We start from the raw sequence: 14,129 nt of genomic DNA on the forward strand, positions 1-14,129 counted from the left end.
GGCCGCCGCAGCCGCACGCCCTATCCTGCGCCTACACACACGCGGAAGCTCGTCCGCGCGCCCCGCCCCCGGGCGCCAGAGGGGCGGCGCCGGCCGAGCGCCCTCCGCCCACAGCGCCCCCGCGCGGCAGGAGGAAGACAAGCAGCTCCCGTGACAGTCGCGCAGTCCGCAGAGAGGCACGCGCTAGGCTACAGCAGGGTGGCCGGTTTAGCCAACGTGCAAGAAGCCCACTTACTTTGAACATCAGAAAAACAACTACTACATTTTAACAGCTTTATTCCTTTTTTTTTGGAGAGGTTTTCACTATAGGGCGCGTGCGTTCGCCAGAGAGAGACAGAAAGCGAGAAATCATCCCCCAGGGGTGATGGCCACGCCGGATTCCCTTCTCCTCCATTCTCCTCTCGGGATCTTAGGCACGCACGCACACGCGCCCGGCGTGAGTTTTAAGCCACCAGGTCTGGCAGTCCAGCGACATAGCCATACAACTAACTGCTGGTCCCGTTTAACAGCTTTATTGAGATAGAATTCATAGTCCCAAACAGTTCATCTGTTTAAAAGTTTTTGGTCTGATATTAACTTTTAAAATTAGTGGTAAAAATACCTAACATTTCCCACTTTAACCATTATGTGTACTATATACTGGCACTAATTACGTTCATAATGCTGTGCAATCACCACTGTTATCTATCCCTAAAACGTCTCCCATTTTTTCCAGCCCCTGGTAAAAGCTAACAACATACTTTTTTTTTTTTTTTTGAGAGGGTTTTGCTATGGGGCACCTGCGCTTGCCAGAAAGAGAGACAGAGACAGAAAGCAAGAAATAACCCCCGACCAAGACCCAATACCTTCTCCTCCATTCTCCTCTCGGGTTCTTGGGCACGCATGCACATGCGCCCTGCGTGAGTTTAAATCTGTGAGTCATTACGCCATGTGCTGGTCCCACGACATACACTATTTGTGGGCATACCCATAGCTTAAGCAATTACTCTTCATCTAATATTCAAATGTATTTGGGTGTCGTATACTTTATCTGGCAACCCTACCTAGGAGGGAGGTGGGAAGCCCGAGCCAGGAGATCGTCTACAACACACGTTTCTCCTTGGAAGCCAGCTCTGAGACTTGCCCAGGTTAACTCGCTCAGGTGCCAGGCAAGTCCAGGGCCTAACCTAAAAAGGACGCAGAAACACTGGAATAATGCTCACACGCAACACGTAATTACTGGCTATAAAACCGCTTTACCTTAAAGGGTTGACATGATTCAGAACTACCACCCTTTTGCTAGTCAGGGACACCTAATCACGTCTCTAGTAGCAGATTCGTCAAAGTACGTCCAAGGCGGGGAAGCGTGGAGAAGCATCTGGGTAGGGATGATCACTGCGGGGGCAGGCCAAGAACTGCCCTGTCCGCGTGCGGAGGCGCACTCACTCCCAGCCCTCGCCTTCAACTTCTCATACACGCGGAGACGCGCCCCGGCTTGCGCGCGGAAAGTGCCGCAGCGAGGCCGGCGCTCAGGCGGGAGGAGCCGCGCAGGCGCGAGCACGTGGGCGGGAAGATGGCGGCCGGGTTCAAGTGAGTGTTGGCGGCTTGCGGGGCCGAGTCTGTACCCGGTGGACCTCTATTTCCTTTAACGCTCTGCTGTGATTTCTCCATCTGCGGTGTCTTCTTTCCCTGCTGTGGCAGGCGACATAGAAGAACTTGGAGGTGGTCACAGGGAAAGGAAAGGAGAGGCGAAGGGACCGTGCAGTTCTTTGCGCACTGGAGCGCTTGTGAGTTTAGTGTATAGTGAACGCATACCCAAGCGACTCAGTTGCAAACTTAGAAAAATTGTTTACGCAAAAGGACCTGCTGCCCAGTTCCTATCTCGTTTTTTTCCTAAAAGGGTCGTGCCTTTTCCGGAGCGTTTTACATATTTTTTTGGGGGGTGCCAAGCTGGTGAAACCAATTGACTCGGTTTTTAAATGGATAGAACGGTAGGACTCCAGAGAAAGCCAGTTTTGTCGACAATTCTCTTAATGTGTGTGTAAATTCCGAATTCGTGATGTAGCAATAGGTAAAGTTGGTTTAGAATTCCTTCAACAAGAGCTAGTGGCAGTTCTCATAACTCCTGTAATTTCCAAATAACCATTGAGCCTAAACTTAAACTTTTCACAACTAAAAACATCTATGACCTCTGTGGTGGTTAAAGTTGCAGGTGTTGCTAATGTTAAAATGGTTTATTGTGCACAGTCACAACCGAATAATAAGCCCACTATTAATTACATGGAAAATAAAATTAGCCTTTTTCGTGGTCACTAGGTTAAGAATCCCCCAGACAGGAATGAAATGAGTATTTTAACACCTGGATTAAATCCTCTTAAAGATTTAGACCTTAATCCTGTATGTTTTAAGGCAGAGTTAAGGGCAGCAATTGAATGTGATTGCTACTCCAAGAGTAGAAGGCATCTTTTTATAATTACTTACAGGTGACAATGTAAACATAAGAATCATGAAAGGTATTATGGAGGTTTATGGTACATCAGCACATTCTTAAGGTCTTTACCATCTTTTGCTTTTTTGTTTTTTTTTTAAGATTCATTAACCTGGTATATTTTAAATACATGTTTCAGAACCGTGGAACCTCTGGAGTATTACAGGAGATTTCTGGTAAATAAATGTAATTATGTATGTTATATGCCTTTTGAGAATAATATACTTTTTAAAGACAAATTTTAAGTCATTTATATTAATTCATTAGAATTAATGAGGTTTGGGACCAGTAGGTAATGATAACATAGGTGGACTCCCAGGTAGTCAACAAGGGTTTGAGTCCCAAACCCGGCAGCTTAACATGCCGGGTATGTGATGCCCGCCCAAAATCCTAAGAGGAGAATGGAGAAGAGATTGCAGCATGGCCACCCCACCCCTGGGAATGGGGGTTGGGGAGTGATTTCTTGCTTTCTGTGTGTCTCTCCTGTGAGCCAACATACCCTATAGCCAAAAAAAAAAAAAAAAAACCTCTTAAAAAATTAATGAGTTTTAATTTTTTTCCATGGTGTATATGTAAACATACACATAGATATAATCTGTTTTCTTACAAACAAACATTTAGAAGGAGAACTGCCGTCCTGATGGAAGAGAACTTGGTGAATTCAGAACCACAACTGTCAACATAGGTAAGGATATATTTTTCCAGTTTCAATTGCATGATATTCCCAAGTTTTAGCATCTGAATGACTAAAACAACTTTTCAGCCCAATACTACCATGTCTTAGCTATCTGATAATTTTGTGTCAAGAGAAATACATATAAATATTTTTAATCGTTCCTGTTATTGCCTGGAAAATGTTTAACTCAAATTCAGTGACAGGTGAAAAATTTCTTACAACAGTAATTTTAAATAGTTCTACATTTCAAAGTCACTGACTTGAACTTGGAGTGAATTTTCTTAAGCTGCTGACATGTATAGCAAATTAATCATATGTAGCAAACTAAAACTTAACTATTCTATTCTATAGCTATTTTCCTTTTATGGACTTTTTATTGCTTACTTACCTTTTTAGGTTCAATTAGTACTGCAGATGGTTCTGCATTAGTGAAGCTGGGAAATACTACAGTAATTTGTGGAGTTAAAGCGGTAGGTTTAATATTTTTCCTGTTGAGATTTAACAGATTATCTTCATTTATTTGATTGTAATATACACCTATGATTCTGTTGATTAGGCAGTTGTTTTTTAGTATTTAATTTCCCCAAGGCTTTCACCTATGATCATTAGATAATATGACCCAATTTTAATGACTTTATAATTGAGGAACATTTGTCAAATGTACCAAAGTAAAGCTGCTTTTAAGTCATCATCACTTGTAATTTTAAAGAGTTTTGGTTTTACCTTTTGAGCAATTAAGATTTCTCAAAAGAGCCAGCAGGTGGCAAGAAGGTTAAGGCATAGGATCCCACACGGCTGACTGTGCAGTTTGAGTCTTGGACCCAGCTGCTCGAATATCACACTGTTCATGGGTGTGTGTGTGTGTGTGCCAAATCCTGAGGAGACTGGAAGGGATTGAGGCATGGACATCCTCTCTGTGGGGGTGATTTCTCACTTTCCCTTTTTGGTGACATTCTTTTAGTCAGTGATGGCATTTAATCTGTGGAAATGTGTAGAACATTGAGTTTGTTAAAAAAAAGAAAAAGTAAGAGAATAATAGCTCCCATTTATTGAGTATTTATGTTCTAGACGTGTTCTTAGGTGCTTTACAGAATTATCCAATTTAATCTTCAGAATAATCATTTGTTGTCTCTGCATATTTTGTTTTATGAGATGTTCAATAACTCGTACAGGTCTGCAAGGCCAAATAGAACTTAGACATAAATCTAACCATAGCCTGTGCTTTTTGGACTCTACTACATCACTACTTAACCTAAGTTCAGATTCTCTTTGGTAAAGCTTGGGTTATACCTTAAGAGTAATTTGAACATTTACTCATTGCCAGGTTTTACATTGGAGACTTCACTGTCTCACTTAACCCTTATTAACAGTTCCTAGGAATAGGCACAGTTTTTTTCTCCCACTAAATCACTTGCCCAAACTCTCAACCAGCATGTATCCATCTGACATTTGGACTGAGTTAGGGATACAGAACTTTTGCTTCTGACCACTACACCAACTCTTAAATCTGGCTGTGTCAATATCCCCTGGGTGTTCCAATTTTAGTATATGTGCTGCCGAAGCGAGCACTCCCCTGGGTGTTAAATTCAGATTCTTGACCACTGAATGAGTGGGAAAGAGGGTGGGGCAGACCACAAGTAATATTTTTAAAAAGATCCCCAGGTAATCTTCATGAACTGTAACGTAGTCTATTAACATTGCAGTGCTATTGTGAGGATCAGAGGCAATGTCCTTGGAACCGCTGACACTATTCTCCCATCAGAGTAGATGCTTCTGATTAGCTAAGATGGTTTTTGGTAGGGCCTTTAACTGATTGCCAAACTGTCTTTGCAAATTTTTAGTAGCTTTTTTCAATAGGAACATTTGTTTGCTTCTGTAGGAATTTGCAGCACCACCAACAGATACCCCTAATAAAGGATATATTGGTAAGTTATTTTGTAATTTTAACATAAATACTTTAATATATTCAATTCTAATTGTAGTTTTGTCCTATTGAGTTAGGTAAAAAGTTATTCCCAACAGAAATGAAACACATTCCCCAAGTTTTTTATTTATTTATTTTTTTTTTGAGAGATTTTTGCTATAGGGCGCGTGCGCTCGCCAGACAGACAGAGAGAGACATTAGAGACAGAAAGCGAGAAATCACCCCCCGGGGGGATGGTCACGCTGCAATCCCTTCTCCATTCTCCTCTCAGTCTCCTCTCAGGATCTTGGGCACGCACGCACACGCGCCTGGCGTGAGTTTTAAGCCATTGGGTCTGGTACGCGAACTGCGGTCGACTACGTGGGAGTCCAGCGACATAGCCATTACGCTAACTGCTGGTTCCCAAAAGTTTTTTATGTATTAGTAGAAGATTAGAATTTCATAAATTTAACCTTTAATTTGTTCAGTCAATTTTCGTTTAAATATTTAGATGTCTTCAATCAAGAAAACTTTTTGGTCAAAGAGCTATTGCAAACTTGTATTTCATAAGATTCTCCATTTTATGAAGGAGAATGGATGGCAGCATGACCACACTTCACTGGGCCTAGGAGTTTTATAAAGACCACAAAGAATATAATGTTACAGGTTTTCCACTTTGAAAAGCCTATGACCACAGTCACTTTTGCTATGGATTGGTAATACCTTTAATAAACCAGAGGGTAAAGTTTAGTTCATAGCTGCAGAGTGTTTCTTTCAGTTCCTAATGTGGATCTACCACCCCTGTGTTCATCGAGATTTCGGTCAGGCCCTCCTGGAGAAGAGGCCCAAGTGGCTAGCCAGTTCATTGCAGATGTCATTGAAAAGTAAGACCTTCATGATAAGATAGAATTTTACTGTCATTCATTTTGAAATAGATTCTGACCTTTTCATTTATTGTGCTCTTTGTCATTAAATCAAGTTCACAGATAATTCAGAAAGAGGACTTATGCATTTCTCCAGGAAAGGTAAGAGAAATAGAGAAATTGTGAGATTTTATTAATTCATTAAGTTTTTTTGGTGAGGAAACTGAACAAGGAAATTAAAACAGCAAACAACAGTGGCCTTATACATGGATATCTTACAGGTTTTAATAATAGATGGAATTAGTTTTAAAAGATCAATCTTCCTCTATCTATATGAAGTTCATAAAGAGAACTCTGACTTATTGCCTGTTAAATGACTTTTAAGTTGAGGTCATTTTTCCTTTAATTTTTAATTTGCTGAAAGGCATGTGCACTAGTAGGCGCAGGGGCAGAGGGAAGTAGAAAGAGAAAAAAAAAGCACATGTTGGAGGGTTGGAGGTAGGCTGTGGGAGTGACTACACCTCAATCTTTTCCATTTTCCCCTCTTTGGATTTTTTTGGGCAGCTCTTTTCTCAAGTTGCTGAGTTGGGACTCAAACCACAGTTAGCTGCCTTAACCCCTCCACCACCTGCTGGCCCTGCTCTATATTTGCTTTGTTTTTTTTTTTTGAGAGGTTTTCACTATAGGGCGCTTGCGCTCGCCAGACAGAGAGACATAGAGACAGAAAGCGAGAAATCACCCCCCAGGGGAGATGGTCACGCCGCAATCCCTTCTTCTCCATTCTCCTCTCGGGATCTTGGGCACGCACGCACACGCACCCGGCGTGAGTTCTAAGCCACCGGCTCCAGGCTGCCAGCTGCGGTCGACTATGTGGGAGTCCAGCGACATAGCCATTACGCTAACTGCTGGTTCCCTATGTTTGTTTTCTGTTAGAGGCATAGAGTTGGGGGCAGGCCCACACCATAATTTCTTCTCCATTCTCTTGGGATTTGGGGGCGCACAGACACGCATACCCACCATGATTCTCAAGCTGCCCATGCAGCCTGCCATGTGGGATCCTGTACCTTAACCTCCATGCCATCTGCTAGCTCCCTCCCTTTTTTTTCCTTTTTCATAAAGAGATTTTTTTGTTATAGGGCATGTGTGCTCTCTAGAGAGACAGGGTCAGAGAGAAATAAAGCGAGAAGTCACCCCCCAGGGTGATGGCCACACCACAGTCCCTTCTCCTCCAGTCTCCTCTCGGGATTTTAGGCACATGTGCTGAGCGTTGAGTTTTAAGCTGCCAGGTCCCAGACTTAAACCATGGCCAACTACGTGGGAGTCCAGTGATGTAACCATTATGCTCTCTGCTGGTCCCCCCTCCCTTAACTTTTAAGAGAAAAATGTAGTCATTTTTACTCCTTAGCAGATTTTTTTTTTTTTTTTTGGAGAGATTTTCACTATAAGGGCCGTGTGCTCGCCCGACAGAACAGAGAGGCGTGTGCTCGCCAGACAGACAAGAGAGACATAGAGACAGAAAGCGAGAAATCACCCCCCAGGGGGGATGGTAACGCCACAATCCCTTCTCCTCCATTCTCCTCTCAGCATCTTGGGCACGCACGCACGCACACATGCACATATGCCCTGCGTGAGTTTTAAGTCACCGGGTCCAGGACACAAACCGCGGTCGACTAAGTGGGAGTCCAGTGACATAGCCATTACATTAACTGCTGTTTCCCCTTAGATTAATTTCTGATTGTGCTAATGCATTTAATGTCAATCCACACAGCAGATTCCAAGTCTTTGAAAACTTGAGTTATGCTGATTAGAACCCAGAGAGCTTTTCTTACTGGATTACTTACTGATTGATTTGCATTGTGAAACCTAAACATTTCATTTTTAAGGATTCTGTGGGAAAGTACAAAGTACATTTTGAGTTTTGGTTAGAGCTTTGAAAAAATACATCTCTAAACTAAGAATAGGAATGGAAATTCCTTCTACATCTGTAGCTCCCTTAGGGAAGTGGAGATCTTCATTTCTTGCTTGATAGTCAAAAAGCCTTTCACCAATCCTACCTACTTTTTTTGTTCTTCCTGTTTATAAAGAAAAAATCATTTTTAAGTTTTTGAGACTTGAAGGTTATCTTGCTTAACCAGAGGTTCTGTGGTTAAGTCTGAGTAAACAGTATGTTCTGCTCATCCCAAGGCTTTAATTTCTTTTTGTACAAAACTATTTCAGCTTGCTTGGGTTCTGTACTGTGATCTCATTTGCCTCGACTATGATGGAAACATTTTGGATGCTTGTACGTTTGCTTTGTTAGCAGCTTTAAAAAATGGTAAGTAATCTCAATAAAAGATAATACTCCTACAGATGGGTCAGAATATTTTGTAAAGATTTGTTCAATATAATTTTCAAAGATTTTGTTAAGATTTACCTGTCGATCACGTGTTCCCAGGTTTGTGAACATAATACCGAAAAATCTTTCCAAATATACTTGGAAGTTTTATATTCTTGAACAGAGTATTTATAATGTTGCCTTTACCATACTCATTTACTTGAGCTAGGACTGCAGTCCTTCCCAAATTAGTGTTAATATGGGTGAATAAGAGTTCTAACTATAGTCTAGGTAGTTGGTGAAGATCTGAAATATTTTCTTAAGTTCTTTATGTGATGTTGCTAAAAGAAGAATGAATGTTTTTACTGAAAAGGCTACAAATGTCACCTTTCATGGTAAAGGAGTCTAGAAAGATTGATTTGTACAACTGTATATATACCCGTATTACACTGCTAAATAGATAATAAACTGGTTGGAGGCAGAAATCTAGTTAGCATAGAGCATTAAATCATAGACTTATATTTGAGTGCTGGCTCTACTGGTCTGTGCTGAAGTTTCCTTATTTGTAATGAAATGGGTATACTACTACTTTATGAGAGTGTCGATGAAGAAATAACTACAATGAAAATGTTTAAAGGAATACTTTGCAGATGGAAAGTAGTTACACATTATTGACACTCATTTTGATTTCTTAAACTTATTTTAAAAAGCAGTATTACAGATGTTAGGTTTTCTGAAAAATATTTTTATCTACTGTATTTATCTTAATTGTTTGAAGGCTTTTTCTTTTTTTAAAATAAGAATGTTCTGGATAAGTTAGAGGGAAAAATGAATTTGCAAAAAAGCCTAGAAATAGAAACTGTTACTTACAGTAGGGCGAGAGACTTACTTTACGAAATTGCCTTTTTATAGTACAGTTACCTGAAGTTACTATAAATGAAGAAACTGCACTAGCAGAAGTTAATTTAAAGAAGAAAAGTTATCTGAATATTAGAACTCATCCAGTTGCAACATCATTTGCTGTGTTTGATGAGTAAGTTAATGAAATGTATAAAAAAATTCTATTCTTAAAGTTAATGAATTATTTCTAGCTTTCTTACTCTTTAGAAACTGTGTAAGTGGCCATACATCCCAATTTTAGTTTGCTCCAGACATTTGAGCTTATACTTGTGCCTACAAAATTTTTTCTAGTCAACGCTTACACCTTCATAAGCATTCTGATTTGAACAGTCAAGTTTATGTCCACTTACCTGTTTCTTGGTTTATTTCTTCCTGTGTAATGTTAATTTTCAGTTCTTTTACCTGAAGCTACAGTCCATATTTGCTGAGGACTTTAACACATTCACAGATTGAAAAGCAAACTTTCTTATAGTATTTGATTTTAGGTTGACACTTTTTATTTCCTGTTTGTTTAGCTCCTACCTGAGATTTAATACCTAACCTAAAATGAACATAGTATACTTAGTATTTAGTATTAAGTAAACTTTATTCCATGGATTTATAACTTTTTTTTTTAATAGCACTTTACTGATAGTTGACCCTACTGGAGAGGAAGAACATCTGGCAACGGGAACCTTGACGGTAGTAATGGATGAGGAAGGCAAGCTCTGCTGTCTTCACAAACCAGGCACGTTCCTGCCACTTTGCTCTTTTTTTTGAGAGGTTTTTGCTATAGGGTGTGTGCGCTTGCCAGAAAGACACAGGAGAAAGCGAGAAATCACCCTCCCCACCCCAAGGAGGGATGGCCACGTTACAATCCCTTCTCGATTCTCCTCTCGGGATCTTGGACACGCACACACGCACATGCACCCAGCATGAGATTAAGCCACCGGGTCAGGACTTAAACTGCAGTCAACTACATGGGAGTCCAGCAACATAGCCATTACGCTAACTGCTGGTCCCCTTGCCTCTTTACTCTTAAATATCACAGATGAAAACTCATTGTGAACTTTACATTAGAGAGGGCCAAGTGGAAGAAAGATTTATTGTGAATTAGTGGTTCTTAAACTTATGGCATGTATCAGAATCACATAGAGATCATGTTAAAACATAATTTTGGGGTGGCCCTGTGGTAGCAGTTAAGCTCAGAGGCTCGAATGTGGGCCCAGGCTGCTGTAGGCTGGGAGCACATGCATGTACCCAGAATCCTGAAGGGTAACAGAACTGAAGGATTAAGGATGGTGGGGTAACCACATGAACCCTAATGTGCATGAGTATACACTTTAACATGAATAAAGTAAAAATATTTTTTAAAAATGTAACTTCCAAATCTTGAGACAACAGTGATTTAATTATCCACCTTTTGTTTTATAAGTTTTGCATGATGTTGACATTTTATAAACTAAAGTAGCTGAGATATTAAAATTATGTTGGCACAATAATCTTTCAGGTGGAAGTGGGCTGACTGGAGCTAAACTTCAGGACTGTATGAGTCGAGCAGTTACAAGACACAAAGAAGTAAAAGAACTGATGGATGAAGTAATTAAGAGTATGAAACCCAAATAAACAGCCACAACTTTTTCAAAACAGATTTGTAAAAATTGTATTTGTTACACTGTGCACAAACCTTTTATACTAAATAAATATCAAACTACATTCTTCTGAAAGATGTTTCTGGTATTTTTTAGGTCACTTCCATATATATATAATGTATAGTGGAACCATTTTTAAAAAGAAATGACTTGGGCAAACCAACCCTAGTACATTAAACCATTTCCCTGTTTTATTTAAAAATTATAGGGTTGTGCTTCTGTATAAAGTTTGTACACCTAGTAATGTAAAACACTGACACATTAAAAAAGAACAAAAACATGGAAATAGAAACTCAATCCTTTTGATTCAATGCTCTTGTGTTTTTAGAAGAAAAAAAGTAATGCAAGACTCAGAATTTTGGAGTGGTTGGTGTGCCTCTCTTCATTTTACTTTTTGACTGGCTGCCTGTATGCCGATGATGACGATGTAGCTGAGCTGTCTGTGCTGCTGCTGCCGCCATAGCCATTTGATGCTGCAAGAATCGCAACTGCTGGAAAAGGGAGGGGAAAAAAAAACAAGTTATGTTCATTACGGCAGGTGTACAAAGGTACTTTTCCTGAGAGTGATGAAAACAAAACTGAAAGGGAGAAAGCACCAAGATCACAAAAAGGGACTATACCACCACATTGAGACAATGCACAGTCAAACAGCACCAGTGGCACAGAAGCCTGCTGTGGGCTTTTAAAATTATTCTTGGCAAACTTCGAAATTCTTTCTGTTACTTTAAGGCCTGCCAGTCTATATTGCAGTAACTCAGCAACTTCAGTTACCATTTTGTTGTATGATAATTTATAATAATATATAAAAACTACCCCGACTATCAAGATAGTCAACTATATCATATGCTGACTTTCCTTCCTAAAATAATGGAATAACATTTTTCTAAATAAACAGGTATAGCATTTACTAATGGGACCACTTGTCTGCAGGACAATATTAGAAAGTTTACAATTGGCACTTACAACTCTCTTTCAAAATATAATGCAAACTAGAAACATATGTTAATGTGCCACCAGCACTTCATGAAAGGTTTTTAATTAGGAAAGAAGTATATATTCAGTGCTCCAAGTTGACTGGCTAAAATGTCAGACTTTAAAATTGGCTAAATTATTTACTAGTTACTGTACAGTCTTAAAAGACAGTAAAATAAAACTAAAGCAAGGTATTTTTGAGGTACTTTTGGAGCTGAGTATCTTAAAATGTAATCAGAGTGAAGTTGCTGGATTACTTGGATCTGTTGCTGCTGCTGTTGAAAGGCAGAGGAGAGCTGGAATCTCTGCTGAGGAAGGCTTTGCTCAGGTCTGTTCTCGGCAGAGCCAAGCTGAGACAACACTACAGAGAGGAGAAGGGGAAAGCAGGCCAGTCAAAAAGTTGGAAGGCTATCAGGGTTAGAAAAGGACAACACAGAAAATGAAATAATAGAAAAGTTAGCAGTATGATTAATCTTAAGTTATCAAATCATAGACATTTTAGAATAAATTTAGTATAGTTTCCTGTTAGTTGAGGGTACCACTGATTATGTAACTTTATGGAAATGGAAGGAAGTACGTGTGAGCCAAAGTGCTGTATCCCTCCCCTATTATGTCTCAAAATTTGATACTGATGCTATTCTGTTTCGAACACTTTCTAATAAAATGTGAAGTTGAATACAGTATTTTTAAAATACAGTGTAGTAGGAAAAGGAATGAAAGAAATCCAAACTATTAAAATGACAAAACTGGTAGACAAGATGTTACAGTGACTATCAGACTACTTTATTACATAAACAACAAAGATCATGGTGAGCTAAGACTGCAATACTGCATTTCAAGCTGCATGGGACCACAGTAATCAGTGTTTGATAGTCTCACTGTATGGCTAGGGAAGTTGAAGTCACTAACTGAAATGAAAGCAAGTCTGGAGCTAGAATTGTCATGATTTTTCAGCCTAGAATTCTTTCTCTAAATTATACTATACCTATTTCAGGAAATTTGTAACTTGTGTGGGATAAGTATACAATTATAAATTTCTACTTGAAAAGTCACTAGCTCTAAGTGAGAATTTTATGTAAGAATTACTTATTCTACTTTCAAGGACTTCTAAATCCAGACACTAGGAGCTATATATTTAAGGAATCTTAAAGGCATTCATACTAAATTCACAGCAGTTAACTCAAAATGTTGACAACATATTCACTGACTAAATCTTCAAATTCTACCATAGCTTTTTCATCCATCTGGCTTATACATTTTTATTAAATGTGAAGTTAGAATTATTGTCTTCAATTGAGAATTTTTATTAAAAGATAAATCTGGGGGAACTAGTAGGTTGTGTGGTGGTTAAAGTGCTGGACACTCCCACATGGCTGACCACAGTTCAAGTCCTGGACCTGGTGGCTTGCTTTCTCACCTTCTCTCTCCCTCTCTCTCTCTGTCTCCCTCTGGTCAAATTAAAAAATAAATTAATAAATAAATAAAATAATTCTTTATTAAAAAAAAGGGTAAATCTTTGGCTTTCTATTTATTGCTAGAAGCATAGAACAGAAGTATGGAATAGTCATTTAGTTTAAACTCATTTTAAAAAACAGTAAAAGTAGCTTACAGAAGTAATTTTACTGATCATTAAAATTTAAGACATGTAAGTACAAGCAACCAGAATGAGATAAGGTTATACAAGCTAGAAAACTGCAGTCTCAACAGGAAAAATGAAGGGTGAAGTTATTAAGATAATTACTGGCAAACACTGAACAGCTCTGGTAGCTTCCTAGTAAGTGGGGTAATTGTATAAAATTTTGCCAGTAAGATGCAAAGAAATATATAACTGCTATAAAAATGTCAAAGCTCTTTGCTCAACTGACAAATTAATAAGTCTCAAAATGCCATCAGTTAATTAATAGTTCACACATTACAACTTTTTCTTTTACTGCTTGCAAATAAAGAAATATAAGAGGTGACATCACAAATATATACGTTTATAAATGTAATATATGGAGTTATAAAGATAACTTACCAGCTGCTTGTGACTGCATAAAACTTCCTACTCCAGTAAGGTTAATAACAGCAGCTTGCTGAGCAGATAAGGCCTGTTCTTGACTGGTTAAACCTTGTTCTGAACCCTGAATTTAAAAAAAATGTATTTTACAAAAAGGAAAAATAATTGAGTTGATTAAAAATTAGTTTTTTTCTATATGAAAAATAAAAATATTAGGGCCAGCCAGACAGCAGCACACCAGGGAATTCTTTCTCATGGAAGAAATATATTCAAAACTCAATGGGGTGTGGTCATGATGTAATCCTCTCTCCTCCATTTCTCTATCCTGTCAGGATTTCTTTTTTCTTTTTTTGGTGAGGTGTTTGTTATAGGGCGCATGCACCCGCCAGACAGAGACAGAAAGC

The 14,129-nt window shown here is 39.1% G+C and overlaps 3 protein-coding genes across 5 annotated transcripts in view; 1 reads left to right on the forward strand and 2 right to left on the reverse strand.

Moving 5' to 3' along the window:
- ALG5 (ALG5 dolichyl-phosphate beta-glucosyltransferase) overlaps positions 1 to 1,320 on the reverse strand; it is a 47,347-nt gene extending 46,027 nt beyond the window's left edge. The window contains exon 1 of the mRNA XM_006154185.3: positions 1,240 to 1,320. The gene's annotated coding sequence lies outside the window, so the exon portion shown is untranslated. The remainder of the gene's footprint in view (positions 1 to 1,239) is intronic.
- On the forward strand, positions 1,244 to 10,827 carry EXOSC8 (exosome component 8). 3 transcript variants are annotated; one of them, XM_027774089.1, is made up of 11 exons: positions 1,244 to 1,569; positions 2,570 to 2,643; positions 3,089 to 3,152; positions 3,540 to 3,613; positions 5,023 to 5,068; positions 5,825 to 5,930; positions 6,026 to 6,071; positions 8,127 to 8,223; positions 9,136 to 9,256; positions 9,744 to 9,850; positions 10,613 to 10,827. In XM_027774089.1, exons 1-11 carry the CDS (start codon positions 1,254 to 1,256, stop codon positions 10,726 to 10,728), a joined length of 1,167 nt encoding a protein of 388 aa, XP_027629890.1. In that variant the 5' UTR covers positions 1,244 to 1,253; the 3' UTR covers positions 10,729 to 10,827. The 3 variants fall into 3 exon arrangements, with proteins under 3 accessions (XP_027629890.1, XP_027629891.1, XP_006154251.1); XM_006154189.3 differs by having other exon boundaries at positions 1,499 to 1,569; positions 2,607 to 2,643; XM_027774090.1 differs by lacking the exon at positions 9,744 to 9,850.
- Positions 10,828 to 10,922: 95 nt separating this feature from the next.
- SUPT20H (SPT20 homolog, SAGA complex component) overlaps positions 10,923 to 14,129 on the reverse strand; it is a 56,174-nt gene continuing 52,967 nt past the window's right edge. Inside the window, exons 25-27 of the mRNA XM_027774088.1 lie at positions 13,744 to 13,849; positions 11,984 to 12,087; positions 10,923 to 11,245 (exon numbers count right to left, since the gene is read on the reverse strand). Coding sequence (XP_027629889.1) covers positions 11,105 to 11,245; positions 11,984 to 12,087; positions 13,744 to 13,849 — 351 coding nt within the window. The 3' untranslated portion in view covers positions 10,923 to 11,104. The remainder of the gene's footprint in view (positions 11,246 to 11,983; positions 12,088 to 13,743; positions 13,850 to 14,129) is intronic.

This window comes from Tupaia chinensis, unplaced genomic scaffold (assembly GCF_000334495.1).
Source record: "Tupaia chinensis unplaced genomic scaffold, TupChi_1.0 Scaffold000402_1, whole genome shotgun sequence".
NCBI lineage: Eukaryota > Metazoa > Chordata > Mammalia > Scandentia > Tupaiidae > Tupaia > Tupaia belangeri.

Excerpts from the sequence above, each read along its gene's own strand:
- EXOSC8 (XM_027774089.1), top strand. The coding sequence starts at position 1,254 with ATGATTCAGAACTACCACCCTTTTGCTAGTCAGGGACACCTAATCACG. Across the intron at positions 9,257-9,743 it reads TCATTTGCTGTGTTTGATGA|CACTTTACTGATAGTTGACC; the intron begins GTAAGTTAATGA and ends TTTTTTTAATAG. Across the intron at positions 9,851-10,612 it reads CTGCTGTCTTCACAAACCAG|GTGGAAGTGGGCTGACTGGA; the intron begins GCACGTTCCTGC and ends ATAATCTTTCAG.